We start from the raw sequence: 15,615 nt of genomic DNA, 5'->3' as shown, positions 1-15,615 counted from the left end.
CTCTCAGTGAGGCTAGCATGTTAGATGTATTCACTTATTTTTTAAGATGTATTTACTTATTTAATGTATATGAGTACACTGTAGCTGTCTTCAGACACACCAAAAGAGGCATCAGATCCCATTACAGATGGTTGTGAGCCACCATGTGGTTGCAGGGAATTGAACTCAGGACCACTGGAAGACCAGTCGGTACTCTTAACTACTGAGCCATCTCTCTAGCCCCAGTCAGTGCACTTAACTACTGAGCCATCATCTCTCCAGTGCCTGTATTTACTTATTTAACCAGCACAACTAAAATCTAGTGCTCTGGATGGGGTCTGAGGCCTGAAGACATTAAGTAGTTGTGTGTATAGCAGGCTGCACAGCAGGCTTTGTCCACAAACCCAATAGCCCAGTGCCCAGATGGCCCTTGCCTAACAGTCTCATTGCCCTAGATGTGATCTTCTGGAAAACTCCCTGAGATGAGTGTTACTGAAGGGCTAACATAAATTTTGGAAATGATGACTATTTCAAATACATTTTTTTCTTGTACGAATAAAGCCTGCCCTTGTCTTCCGTTAAAAATGATCTTGGAATCTTTACTCTGTGTTTAACAGCAAGACTGCCTCTCTTCTTTTCACAATGGAGATGCTATATAGGACACACCACCGCACAGTCTGTTGAAATCTCTCACATTCAAAAAATGAGAAAGCTCAAAAGGTATAAATTTAGAAATATTGATAACAGCAATATTTTGCATTTACATAAGATTTTATTACTAGCCAGGCATTGGTGGCACATACCTTTAATCCCAGCACTTGGGAGGCAGAGGCAGATGGATCTCTGAATTCAAGGCCAGCCTGGTCTACAGAGTGAGTTCCAGGGCAGCCAGGACTTACACAGAGAAATGCTGTATTGAAAAGCACCCCCCAAAGTAAATAAATAATAAAAATAAATAAATAAATTCATTATTCATAAATACTAGTGTTTCTACTTCATCATTGAATTTGATCTTCAGATTGTCCCTTTATCTTAGTGTGAAGACACAAGGCTCATGAAGTTTCCTATTCAACATCACAGAAAAACAGGTGTTACACTTGAGACTTTTTGTTTGTTTGTTTGTTTGTATTTGTTTGTTTGTTTGTTTTGAGGCAGGGTTTCTCTGTAGGCCTGGCAATCCTGGTACTCACTCTGTAGACCAGGCTGACCTTGAATTCACAGACCTGTCTGCCTCCCAAGTACTGGGATTAAAGTTGTGAACCAACCACTGCCTAGCACACCTGAGACACTTTATCTCCTTCAAGTCCACTATCCTCAGAGGATCACATACTACTTGGCTAGCACGTGTGTTTTATCTGGGAAATTATTCAGATCAACCTTTTCCGTGGCGACTGCCATGTAAGTCACAATGACACTCTGAGAAAGACACCAAACATTTCTCAGCAGTCAAACCTGAGGGATGAACCCAAGGCTCTGCAATCCCCTTATCACTAACGATTTTATTCCCTAAACCACACAGAAATGGTTTTTGTGTTTTTGGAAACATTTGGATAATGCATAGATAAAACAAAACACAGCAAGAAAAAGTGGGAGGGGGGAGCAGGAGGAGGGGGAGAGGCCAAGATTCCAAGTTACCTGGCTGTTGAAGACAGTTATTAATCCTTTCTGAGATGCTGTTATCAATAAATCCAGCTGTGGGACCTTCACAATGCATTTGATCACATCACGTCGTCTACTGCCTGTCAAAAGCACACAAGTAATGTCAACTCCCAGAGGTTTGACAAAAAAAAAAAAAAAAAAACCATCAACAACAAAACCAAAACACCCACAAATGCTGCTTGGCTTTTAATTATCCTTAGAGACATGATATAACAATAGCATGTTTCAGCTAAATATGGTCTATGAATTCCCAAGGAACGTGCAACTCCCTGAGCCTCCCACGACTCTCCCAGCACATACACACACCTCTATGGACACATTTCACAGAGAATGGGCTTCTAGACATCATTTGGAAGCTTTCTATTTTGAGATTTTCCTCACCTCTTAATGGCCTTTGCTTTGAAGTGTCACCACCATGGTCTACAGAGACTAAAGTCCTAATATTATCTCAGGCTCGCCTTAATAAAAGAACAAAACTGTCTTAATGCTGTCTTAAGGCTTCTAAGAACATTCTGTGCATTTGGGAAAATAGCACTAGTTCCTTTGATGCTCCTGCACCCACCCACTGGCTGAAGGACAAAGCAGTATACACACTATTTCTCAGAGTGAGTTAACTCTGGTTTGCTTGGATTTTAGTTTTGTGTATAACCCAGGCTAGCCATGAACTCATGTCATTCCTCTTGCCTCAGTCTCCCAGATGCTGGAATCTTTTCCAAGGTGCTGTAATTTTTTTTATTATTGTAAACACGTAAAGAAGGAAGGATGGGAACAGAGTCAGTATACCAATTACCAGGCATTCCTAAGTGAAAAAGTAAGTGTCAGTCTTTCACTGTCCGGTCCCCATCCCTCAGGTATCTAACACACAATAACTACTGAGCTACACCCTCACCCTGAAATGTATTTTTAAAAGAAGACCAGATGAAGCAGTGAGTTTTAGCTACACCACTTTATGCTCCCAGCAGGTCGTGCTTCCAGCCACCAGCCCAGGGAATTTTTGGAACCACAAATGAAAGACACACACACACACATTAGCTTATTTTTAATATGCCATCTAGCTCAACGGCTTGGCACTTCTCATCCTCTGCCTGCTACCCTAGGCCCAACTGGAGGAATTATGTCACTGTATAGGCAGTCTGAGGTCCCCTATGCTCAAGCCCCGTCCAAGTGTGGAAGAGACCCTCCTGTTGGATGCCTGTGTAGAGCAGATCCTTTCTGCTGCTTTTAGATCCAGATGTAGAACTCTCAGCTCCTTCTCCAGCACTATGTCTGTCTGCATGCTATCATGCTTCCCACCATGATGATAATGGACTGAACCTCTGAACCTGGAAGCCAGGCCCAATTAAATGTTTACCTTTTTTTCTCTCCTTTCTTTTGCTTTCTTTCTCTTTCTCTCTTTCTTTCCTTCCTTCCTTCCTTCCTTCCTTCCTTCCTTCCTTCCTTCCTTCCTTCCTTCCTCCTTCCTTCCTTCCTTCCTTCCTTTCTTTCTTTCTTTCTTTCTTTCTTTCTTTCCTTTTCTTAAATTGGATATTTTCTTTGTTTACATTTCAAATGTTTTCCCCTTTCCAGATCTCCCCCACCCTGAAACCCCCATCCCATCCCACCTCTACCTGCCTCTATGAGTGTGCTTCCCCACCCTCCTACCCTTTTCCTTGCCCTGGCATTCTCCTACACTGGGACATCAAACACCCTCAGGCCCAAGGGCCTCTCCTCCCACTTATGTCCAACAAGGCCATCCTTTGCTACATATGTGGCCAGCACTATGGGTCCCTCCATGTGTATTCTTTGGTTGGTGGTCCAGTCCCTGGGAGCAATGGGGGGGGGGGTCCTAGCCTATTGACACTGTTGCTCCCTCCATGGGGCTGCAAACCCCCTCAGCTCCTTCAGTCCCTTCTCCAACTTATCCATCAGGGACCCACGCTCAGTCCAATGGTTGGCTTCCAGCATCTGCCTCTGTATTTATCAGGCTCTGACAGAGCTTCTCAGGAGACAGCCATATCAGGTTTCCATCAGCAAGCACTTCCCAGCATCCACAATAACTTCTGGGTTTGGTGACTGTATATGGATGGATTCCCCAGGTGGGGCAGTCTCTGAATGGCCTTTCCTTCAGTCTCTGCTCCACACTTTGTCTCCATATTTCCTCCTGTGAGTATTTTGTTCACTCTTCTAAGAAGGACTGAAGCATCCACATTTTGGTCTTCCTTCTCCTTAGGCTTCATATTGTCTGTGAATTGAATCTTGGGTATTCCAAACTTTTGGGCTAAAATCCACTTATCACTGAGTACATACCCTGTGTGTTCTTTTGTGACTGAGTTACCTCACTCAGGATGATATTTTCAAGTTCCATCCATTTGTCCAAGAGTTGCCTTGGTCATGGTGTCTCTTCACAGCAATAAAACCCAAACTAACGTACTTCCTAGCCCTTTCCAACCTTGGTGCAAACAATGACAAAAGCCCATAGTATTAACAGAGGAGAGGTTGGGAATACCCAAATTCAAGGGTTAGGTTTGAAAACAATAGAGGACTGTTGGAAACTGGAAAGGACCTGAATTGAGCGAATGCCTATCTATGGCTGCCTGAAACTTAGATCAGAGATAGTGTCTTTAGAAGAATCAAGGGGAGGAGCTTCACCTAGGGATGCTTCAAGAACACTGAAAAGACTCTCAGTTCCTTCTGGTGATATTGGAACATGTACTAATAATGGGATACCTTCATAGAGAGACTTCCCCTGAGGCCTGAGCTTCTTCACATGCTAGCTTCTTTTCTCAATCACATTCTGCAGTGTCTTTCAGAGCAAGAAGAAGCTGTCAGTTTCAATTACAGGTAGTTCCTCTCCATACTGAATCCAAACTGCTATTCTTTTCTTTCATGGGGAACTGAGTGAGGACATATAAGGTGATTCTTTAGAAATAGTGTGTTCCCAGTGCTCAGTTTTAGAGAAAAAAATATTAAAATTCATACAAATAATGTAAAAGTCACCTGCAATCACAATTCGCTGTTTTCTAGACACAAGAAAAACCAAATTTTCTTCATCCATCTGCGAAGTAAGAGAATCTTCATCAGTGGAGAAGTATCCAAAGATCTGAAAATCCCAAACAACAAAGCAAACGTGAACAGTGTATCAGAGTCAAGTAACAACAGATTCTGCGCTAGCTGAACTCAAAGTCTATCTGAGATGGAATGTGCCTTGCTTTACAATGTCCGAGTAGAGAGTCCCTGGAAAGAGCAGGACTTTGACAGTCTACACACTTTGCACTGATCTAGTTTGATAGCAGAGGAGACATTGACACTTTTCCCCGAGGAGTCATCACGCACCAAGTTTGTGTCCTTGTTCTACAGAAGGATTGATGACCGTCCTGCCCTTGCTTGAAAATGAAATCAGCCTTCATCGGACCCGGTCTCAGCTAGGACTGTTGACCGTGAGTGATTATTCCTAACTATCGTCTATGAATCTTGCTAGGTCAGAATTTTTTTTCATTCCAGTAAAATGAAGCTTCAGAATATATAAGATTTCAGATTTTTATTTGATTAGCTGCCCACTTTTCCAGGTGTTGCATGAAAATTCGCTAACTTGCTATAAGACGATATTCTGAATCTTAAAACGTGATCTTTGTGAATAAATAATCAAATTGTGAAAGTTTCAAAATTAGAGGCATGTGAAAAATGTTAAGCTGTAAGCCAGGCACAGTGATACAAGCCTGTGGCTTCAATTATTGAAAGACTGAGGTAAAATATTTGAGACCAGTTTAAGGCCAATCCAGACAGCACAAGAAAAGTCTGTCTCAAAATCTACTAGTAGCAGAATAACTCCTATTAACTTATTTGTTAATAAGTAGAAATTTTCTTTTACTGATAACTGAGAATTTTTAAAAGGAATTAAGAATTCTGAGAACTGCTTGTATGTGTGTGTGCATGCCTATATCTGTGTCGTCTTCTACTTTATTTTGGAGGCAGGGTCTAATACTGAGGCTGGAGCTCACCCATCCAGTCAGGCTGTTGGACAGCTCTGGGGTTCCACCTGTCTCTGCTGGTCCAGCACTGGGGTTCCAGCTCTGCTACTGTGCTATCCTGTGGATGCTGGGGATTCTGAAGTCAAGTTTTCATCCTTAAGAAAGCACTTTATCCACTGAACCATCTCCATGCCCAACCACTTGCCCTCCTGTATTATTTTTTTCTTAATGCCACCAAAACAAATGGCCACAAACCTGACATTAAAGGAGCCCCTTTATTAACCCATAGTTTCATAAGGTAGAGTCCAAAATGGATCTCAGTGGACTCAAACCTAAGACACAGTAGAAAAGTGTTTTTACTGGAGTCTTTGGGAAGAACCAGTTTTCAATGTCACTCGGGTTGTTGGCATAAGGCCAATCTACCTGCTACCGCTCAGCTGCCACTGCCTAGATTTCAGGGGCTTCTACTCAGTCCTCCACCCAAGTCCTTCCTTCTCAGCAACAGCAGCAGAGCTTCAAGCCTTCTCTGTGCTTGGGACCCTCCCCCCCCCCCTTCTTCCTATCTTGTTTTAGAGGACTTTGAGTCACCTAGACTATCTAGGATAATCTCCCCATATTAAGTTCTTGTGGTCAGTTCCTTAAATCCATGAGCAAATTCTTTTCATAATTGCATAGAATGCATAGAATGGTGACTGATTGTACATCTGGGGACCAGGACTGTTGGGAAGGAGGGCACTTTTGTATGTTCTCAATTTATAAGCACTGTTCAGCATCATTAATGTATGTTTGACTGCCTATGTAACCTGAGATAGTTATATGAAATCATGGTGAGGCCAAAGTGAACCAGCATTGGGTTTGGGATTCCTCAGTTCTCTGTCAGAAAGTTCCGATGTTTCTTGGAGTGGGAGAATTCTACTCAGTACGGTTAATTCTAAACTGTGTGCTGTGTTTACAGTAACATCAAATAGTTTATACGCAGCCAATCACTGTGATTTGTCATTTCTGTAGAATCATTATGGAGATAGTGATTATATGTCTGAGAAGAGATGTATGAAGGATTGTGGGAGCAATGTCCTCCTTGAAAGAAGAATCACACACTTCAGGACATGGAAACCAATTCAAGTCCTGGCTCTACTGTTCAATAGTCATAGGATAGCTCAGGCCAGTGTCTAGAGTTCTCTGTGCTTGAGTTTCCCTCATCTGGAAAATTACTATCAGGAATGACCCCCTTAAATAAGGATGAGGATACATAGACTGCAGAGTAATTAGGAAGAGTATAATGTACTTGGACTGCACCAAGGGCCAGATAGGAACTCAGTTGATGTCAACATGTGAGGAGCGGTGCCCTAGATTTCCAGGAACACTAAAGGAAACAGACTTAGGTGTCCTCCCTGCCAGCTAAACCCTCCCACTCAGCACCTTTCCTGTTGAGCACACTGGATAGTCATGCACTTTATCATACACACCCTTTAGTGCCATAGCCTCAGGGATGTACAAGCTACCTCTACTCCTGCAGAAACGATCGATTTTGACAAGATATGAAAGGAGAAACATGACCAGTTGAAAAGACCAAAGTGATGGGAGAAGGGGGAGGGGCAAGAGACCATGATGGGAGAGTGACTACGGTCCAAATACACCATACAAGTGCATGAAACTGTGGTAAGGAAACCCATCATTACGTGTCACTAATATATGCTAAGAAAAAGTTCAAAACAGATCATTGACCTTGTTATTTGCACTTATGACACGTTATTGCAATGCTTAATAACTTCTCAGGGAAAAGGAAGCCAAATGCATCAATTTGTTGAAATCCATTCAGGAAATTTTTTTGATATGTCAGGTAAACTTCAGAAGAGATGGCAAAATTCATGTTGAAAGGTTATGTTTCAAGGGGGAATTTCTGTGATCAAAGACAGACATTTCTTATCATCTTGTGATGAACAGTAGCCTTGGGGATCTCCAGTTTCTTTTTTTTGAAATTTTAAATTTCAGGCTAGAAACCATGTGACATAATTTGAGCACATTGTTGATCTGAGTACTTTATTACTATCAAGTATATCATAACTATAAATTTTCTTTTAACAATGCAATTTCTGGACTTCCCCCATGCTTTTGGCAATTAAAAAAATTGTTTTGATTACTTAAGGAACATATGTTCAGTGTAGAACATAAAAGCAGGTAGATCAAATAAAAACTTGCATGCAGCTTATTTTTTAATCTAGAACATTCTTGTAACATTTTGAAGAAGGAAACATAATTTTAACTTTATAATAATTTACTTTATATCTATCTTGAGGGGACCCTAACAGCATTGAAAGGAAAAATATTGGCTCAGGACCCCAAAGACCACGTTCTCAACACAAGAGAGATTTATTTACCTCAGGGGGACAGAGGGCAGGGATAAGGAACAAAGAGGGCAGAGATAAGGAAAATAGAAGAGATAGAGGAAGAGGGAGAAGAAGGGACTAAGGGTGAGGGAAGAAGGGTATTTGCCACAGGGAACAAAGGACTGCCTCTGGATAGAGAGGAGTCAGTAGTGGCCCAAAAGCAAATGGCAGCTTGTAAAGGCTGAAGGGGAAACCCTGTATTAGGGTGAGGTGGGTAATTTTGATTGGACTTGTTAACTATGTGAGCCAAAGGGAACTTTTGATTGCTGGACTTCAATACTTTGATAGCTGGACCTTGGTAATCAGCCTCAGGAGGAGGAAGTTGCCAAATAAGGGAATAGACCTTGAGGTGGAAGGACTGCTAGTTTAATCTAATGGTTTTTAGCAGGGTGAAGGGCAAGGCCTGCCAGAGCTGTGCTTGCCACACTTTGGCTAACTTTCCTCTGTCTACCATTTCTTGATGTCATTATCCTTTCCGGTCTTTGGGGCCCTTTAAGCCTTGAAGCTTTGTTAGAACAGCTTGTGAGCAGCCTGGAAGGCCTGTGGAAGTTGACTGAGGCTCAAGGAATCTGCAGGCTGGCCAGGAGCCCTTCAAGCATCCCAGGTGGCATATTATGACTTGGGTTCGAATCAGTTTGCAGTGTGCTCCTAAAAATCTGTTTATATGTTTCCCTCTTGGTTCCTTTCCCTGTTGCTGTGATAAAATACTCTGATAAACCAATTTAAGAGAGAAGGTGCTTGTTTTGGCTTATATTTCTGTGGGGAAGTGGACCTTGAAAGGTAGCCTGGACCTTGGTTGAGCTAAGGCTAGAAGCCTCAGAGACCTGAAGGGACAATTGGCGCTTCGACTGCTCCCAGGCACACAGCCCCCCATAGGTCTGTGGCCATCAGTCATGTAAGGGCAAAACCCTAAGCCCCATACATATAGATGAGGCATTCCTAATATCTCAGACCAAGACAATAGAAAAAGAGACACTGAAATCTCCATTCTAATGAGGTACCTAGAGGTCTGGAGGGCTTAGCCAATAGATGGTCCTTCTCAGACATTCCTCCCTGCAAAAGGTATTTATTTAATCACAGGCCCACCCTGAGAAGTGGGGTGCGGTTTAACACATCCACTTTCCGCCATGGCAATAAATGATTTAGAACCACAGACTGACTCTTTTCATTGGGATTCGCCGTGGGGAGCCATAGAGGAGGGCTTTGCCTATAGAGCAGCTGTCTAATCTCCCAAGTCCACTCTGTCAAAAAGGGCCACCAAGCCTAAGCCTGCAGTCAAGCCAAGGACTCTCCCCGTGGGACCAGCCAGAGCTCTCCCCGCCTTTTTTCTGTTCCCTGCCCTGGCCTAGATCCAGCCTGTGGGCCCAAATTCCATTCTCAGCTCTTCTGCGATTTCCAGCAGCGCCTGGGAACTCCATGGCCCCAGCCTCTTCAAAGGCCCAGGGACCTTGAGCCAACTCTGGCTGTCCCTTGTCTCAGACTGAGCTTCTCCAGCTCCGAGTGGGGCCTCAGCACTTCCCTATGGCCCGGTACCCACTCAGGGAGTCGTGGGATAAGCACAGTCAAACCCCCTGCTTTCTGCCTCTCCAAGTGGCTGTGCCCTGTGGCAGAAAGGAGGATGTGGGACTCACATTCTTACACATTTCCTGCAGTTTATAGTCCTTCGTGGTGATGAAGACAGGGCAGCAAGCAAGGAAAACATGGTAGCAAGAGCGGGAAGCCAGCTGGTCACATTGCATCCACACTGAGAAAAGCGGCAAAAGGAACAGGAAGCTACACTTGGCCAAAAACAAACAAACAAACAAACAAACAAACAACCCTACAAGACTCCCTGCCCCTTCGGAGACTCATTTCCTCTGAAAAATTCACAGCCTTCCAAACAGTTGCACCATGTAAGGATCAAGTGTTCAAGGTGACTATGGGAGACATTTAAATAACAACAGCTGTTGACTAGCAACACAGGGTTAGATGGTAAAATGCAGACTTCATCTTTTCACTGATTAGCTGTGCAAGTCTAAAGCAATCACATTGTTCAGATTTCTTTACATCTAGTTTTTCTCAATATATATTGCAAGGACAGGCCTAAGTTGTATTTTTATTAATTCTAACATTTCACTAGAGTAAAGATATACAATTCTCCAGATGTATTTGCATCTAAACCACAGAAAAGAAAGTGTAACTTTTGGTGGCATTGTTGTGACAAAGAGATTTATATTTTGGAATCAGACTTGCATACCTTTGGCTGATTTTGGAAGAATCAATCCCACTCGTATTGCCCAATTGATGACTACTAGCTAACTATTAAGATGGCTCCTAAAAGCCCAGGTAAACAATATTGGAGTGAAGCCAGTCTTCATCAGGTAGTATTCAGTTTCCATTTTACAGACGACAGCACGGAAGCCCAGAAAGGTTAGTTTGCAGGACTGGAAATTGAAACACTGATTTGAGAAGTGGCCAGATGGCTGCTGAGAAGATGGTAGGCCAGTGAGGGCAGAAGAGTCCTCACAGACTCCTCCAGCCTCAGCCAATCTCCAACTGCACAGAGCACACCAGAGGCTGTGCTCGAGTTGTTCTGTCAAAGCTACAAGATTTCTAGGAACCCAAAGATGGGATAGGATAATGGCATCAAGGATTGGTAGACAGGAAACTTTAGCTGGAGACCAACGGCCACTTTCTATTTGGCTTTGGATAAGTCAATTACCTTTCCATATGTCTCTGTCCTCACCCTCACCATGGCAAGAGTGTGGCCCTCTACAATCTGCATGCTGATCTGTTGTGAAGACTAAATAGGAACTGGGAATTTGTATGAGAGAGAGAGAGAGAGATATTTTTACAGATGTAAGGAGATTGTGTAGACTGGAAGTGGCAGATGTAGGGAATGAGGTGCCAAGAAGGAGCAGATGTTGGGGATAAGCCTCCCATTTCTCCTCTCCACAAGTGAAGAACTATGCAGATTCACTTCCTATTCCATTACATCCAAGATTTCAGTTACTGTGGAGCTCCATGGGCACGCCTCTACCACCTACCTAGCACTTACTGTCTTATGGTTCAGCATTTATGGGGAATAGCAGTCCTGGATACCTTTACAGTATGCAGTTTGAAGCTTGCATTTCCAAGATAACAGTTTTGGTCAGCAAAAATGTAAAACAATTGTTTCATGCTCACATAAAAAATGCATGACCTTCAAATTAAAGAAGTCTGTTGATATTATCTTAGGTGCATAGTTTTAGAGAGCCAGTCAGGTGGAGGGTGTATCTGGAAGATACTGGAGGAGGGGTAAGTATAATCAAAATACAGTGCATAAAATACTGAAAGAATAAAATATTATCATTGAATAAAATAAATTCAAACAGGGCTGGAGAGATGGCACAGTGGTTAAGAGCATCAACTGCTCTTCCAGAGGTCCTGAGTTCAATTCCCAGCAACCACCTGGTGGCTCACAACCATCTGTAATGAGGTCTGATGCTCTCTTCTGGTGTGTATGAAGAGAGCAATGGTGGTATACTCATATGCATAAAATAAATAAATAAATCTTTTAAAAATAAATAAATAAATTTAAACAAGGTGTAACCCCAAAATGCCAAGTTAGAGTCTTCTAAGAGATGTGAATGGATACAGTATTTATATCTTTTCATTGTTTGCTGGTAAAAGCCTGAATTTGATGGTCAGGAAGAATTCATTCTATTCTTATTTTGACATTTTCTGTGATGTCCCACAGAAATATAATATAAGCCATGTATATAATATTACATCTTATAGTAGGTACATGAAACATAAAACCAAAATGAAATCAACTTTATAAGTGTGTCGAAAACATAATTTCGACATACAATCAACATTAAAGGTCACCGTGAAATGTTTTGCATTTTCCGTACAATGCTTTTTGAGATCTGTGCATTTTATACTTATAGCACACATGAACTCAGACAGATCACACTTCCAATAGTTAGTTACAGCCCCATGTGGCAGAAGGGAGTTCTGCAGCATCTAGGGCTACAGCAGCTAAGGGTTCAGTTCCCAGGGGGTATCTTTCCCACCAGGCTTTCCTGTGCTTGTATTACTCACTGAAGATGAGCACAATGTTTTGCACCCTTATTCTGAATGTCCTGGTGTGTGTGTGTGTGTGTGTGTGTGTGTGTGTGTGTGTGTGTGCCTGAACCATCCAACCAGAGCAAGCATATGCACACCTCATCCCACCTGTGCTCAGGGTTCTAGATCTCCTGTCCTTTGTAATATCTGAAAGGTGCTTTGAAGCTTCATTTAATGTATAGTAAGTCCAATTTGCTATAATTTCAGCAACATCAACAATAATTCATGGTTGGTTCCAGAGAGACAGGGCATCAAATTCAATTAACCAAGCTGAAAATCTCTACAAAAAAAAAAAAAAAACATCACCACCACCACCACCAACAACAACAACAACAAAAACAAAAAAACAAAATAACAAAACAAACAACAACAAACCCCAAAACATCCCCAATTCTAAGACATCTTGGAAACTTGGCCACAAACATGGGATGAGAATATCAACAGTGTAGACTCTGCTAAATCACTCTCAGAAAGGGGAGAGTTGGAGTGGGGGGTGGGGAGAAAGGAGAGAGGCCTTGAGAATCAGAATTCTTCATCTTTGATCCTTGAGCCTTGTAATGATTTGTATTACTCACCATTTCTATTTTCTGCTAGATTCTATATTTCATACATACACTGGGCATAGCCAACTTCTCTGCACGTAGCTATGTGCAGCCAAGGAGAGCTATGAATGTAGCCCAACACGCAATTGTAAACTTACCTTCGGACAAGAGAATTTCCCTGCCATTTTTATAACTCAATTGTGTGGCAAAATTTATAGATAGCAGCGTCTCTGTATGTCACATGTTGGCCACATGGGAACTGTTGCAGTTTGAAGCAGTAGGTTAAAGTATGTTCTGGGAATATAAACTCAGGTCTAATGCTTGCCTATCTATCCCTCATATTTCTGCGGGACAGCACAGAGGTCAAAATAGAAAAAGAACAATTTCCTCCTGATCACCAAAGAGGTTTTTACTTGCAAACGACCTTTCGAGATAACAATCAAGCAATGAACTAAGTTAAAATCATGTTTTCCATTCTTGAAGAAGGAGGAGGAGGAGGAGGAGGAGGAGGAGGAGGAGGAGGAAGAAGAAGAAGAAGAAGAAGAAGAAGAAGAAGAAGAAGAAGAAGAAGAAGAAGAAGAAGAAGAAGAAGAAGAAGAAGAAGAAGAAGAAGAAAGCAAGCAAGCAGGACATACTGTGGGAATTTGCTGCATGGCAAATCTATGAGCTATTCTGTTATGAGCCAAGCTTTGTGCGTATTTACAGGCAGTTTGTGGGAGGGATTTCTAATTTGTACAAGGTCTTTGTGAGTTTTATTATCTGAGCTTTTATGAGATTTGTTACTGGGTCATTAAGGTAGATACAAACTTTCTCATTAGTGTTTTGAACGTCTTTTGTAGCTGACTCTCAGGTTCTGCCTGTCATCTAAGCAGGGTGAGTATCCCGACCCCAGTGACCTTTGCTCAGGAAGACAGGTGTAAGGATGAGAAAAAAACAAGAGACATTGAAACTCAACTACAGGAATGAAGAGCATTGTTTGGTTGGTTGGTTTTGTTTTGCTTTGTTTTTTGTTTTTGTTTTGTTTTGTTTTGTTTTGTTTTGTTTTGTTTTGTTTTGTGACAGGGGATAGATCCTGTCAGCAACCAGTGAACTTAGATTCTATTCTTCTCCAGAGAGTCCTTCAAAAGAGAGCACAGCCTAGCTAACAGCTGGCTGCAGCTTTAAGAGGCTGCATGAGAATTGCCCAAGTCCAGTTCCCAATTTCCTTGTCAGTGGAAACTGTGATGTAATAATACAGGGCTGCTTTTTTTCCCTCTTAAATTGCTAACTATATGGTCATTTATTCTAAATGCATAAAGGAAAAGAAAAGGAAAAAAAAAGTAGAAGAAAACCCAGGATCCTTTATCTAAAGTGAATTCCCTTTCATTTTTACTGGTTTGTGTGTGTGTGTGTGTGTGTGTGTGTGTGTGTGTGTGTGTGTATGTATGTTTAAAGTAGAGGTAGCTGCTGAATTTTTATCAACCATCTTCCTTATTTTCATTTTACTTAATCTTAAAGATTCAGAGTCAGCAACCTTCTTCTGAAAAAGGGCCAGGTAGTGATTAGTGAGGGTTCACGGGCCATTAGTGTTCTGTCAAGGCTGTTTGCCTCCACTAGTGTGTCTCAGTAGCGCCCGTAGAGTGTGTGGAAATGACTGAGCCTTACTGTGCCCTGTGAGCTGGTTATAAAACCTGCCTGTGAGTAGATGTGGCTTTCCTTTGCTGCAGTCGGTTAAGATTAGTCTTGTTCCCCCACTAAGCTGTTAGAAGCAATCTAACTCATGGCTTTTCTAATACGGAACCATCCCCACTTTTCTACCCAGAAATTTTTTAGTGTTTAATAAACATTATTTAAAACGTTAGCATTTCTATTCATAAATAATATTTGCTTTTTGTTTTCTTTGTTCAACTCTATTATTTTAGCCTCTGAAAATGATTTGGATAGCTGTTCAGGTTTTTTTTTTAGCATATTAGTAGAAATATTTATAAGAATTATATCCCCTTAAAGGCAATAGAAGCTCTTTTTGGTTGTAATTTTTTCTAAAGTTAATTAGTAAATTTTGCTAGTTACCTAGTTCAGGATTTGGGTTAGCTTCTATTACAAGCTTCTAAACTGTATTTTATTGGAGTTCTTTATATGCTCAATTTTGTGATGGCCTATATGTAGTTAAACATAAGACACAACTTTTCCTGAGTCTGGCTGTCATCAAAATTCCACTTACACATATCCATCAGATGCCATAACTGCCTGGGTAAGAGAGGAGATAGTCTAATGAGACTTTCTTATTAGTCTATTGAAACAGTTGGCCATAAAGAAAGAAATTTCCCTAGGAATCCTATTTGGGGGTGAGGGAAAAGCTGGAAGCCTGGTACCAACCGGAGGAACTTGCCACCCAGGAAGAGACTTCACAGTGTTCTCAGGACTAGTTGAACCTCACAGGGCAGACTGGGGCATAGGCAATGACCCACCTGTGATAAGCAGGACTCATACTGTGACCGTGACTGCTTACATTAAAACACCTCTTGCCTTCTACTTAAACTTCATATCAGTGCCCCCAAAGATGGGGGGGGTGTCCACTAGACTCTTTTATTCCTCTTTCCAATGTGACCACTGGGAATAAATCTCTGTTCTCTGTTTTCCATGATTAATTATCTCTTTAGTTAACTTGTTGAAGATGAATAGCTGGCCCTAGCTTTTTAGGATTGCTAGCAGTCAGGCTTTGCTGCCAAAACTCTGGTAATGCTGTTAAATGTGATAGTAAAATATTCAAAGTCGTCATATTTTCTCTTGTCTGTGAGATTCACTTAAATATGAGTGAGCCAGAAGATGTTTTAATTACTTGCATCAATATTCTGCCCATCAGAAACCATTTTCAAGAGTTGACAGAAGTGACCAACTAAACCCCTACATTTCTGCCAATGATTTGAATGCTCTGAATACACATCCACAGTGAGAATACTGGGAAGAAATGTTTCCTTGTCAGATTCAACAAAGCCACTTAAAATCCTGATTGTTGTCAATGGAACTGATGGC

At 41.7% G+C, this 15,615-nt stretch overlaps 1 protein-coding gene across 4 annotated transcripts in view; it reads right to left on the bottom strand.

Annotated features, from left to right (window-relative positions):
• Positions 1-15,615, bottom strand: part of Wdr64 (WD repeat domain 64) — a 117,166-nt gene that overhangs the window by 93,739 nt on the left and 7,812 nt on the right. For all 4 annotated transcript variants that reach the window (XR_373620.3, XR_003947245.1, XM_006497022.4 and 1 more), the window contains exons 3-4: positions 4,615-4,717; positions 1,615-1,718 (exon numbers count right to left, since the gene is read on the bottom strand). Coding sequence is in view for 2 of the 4 variants with exons in the window: in XM_006497022.4 (XP_006497085.1) it covers positions 1,615-1,718; positions 4,615-4,717 (207 nt within the window). In the remaining 2 variants the exon portion in view is untranslated. The remainder of the gene's footprint in view (positions 1-1,614; positions 1,719-4,614; positions 4,718-15,615) is intronic.

Source organism: Mus musculus, chromosome 1, assembly GCF_000001635.26.
Source record: "Mus musculus strain C57BL/6J chromosome 1, GRCm38.p6 C57BL/6J".
Classification (NCBI taxonomy): Eukaryota; Metazoa; Chordata; class Mammalia; order Rodentia; family Muridae; genus Mus; species Mus musculus.
The sequence above is the reverse complement of the archived record's forward strand: the minus strand, read 5'-3'. Positions and strand labels throughout refer to the sequence as shown.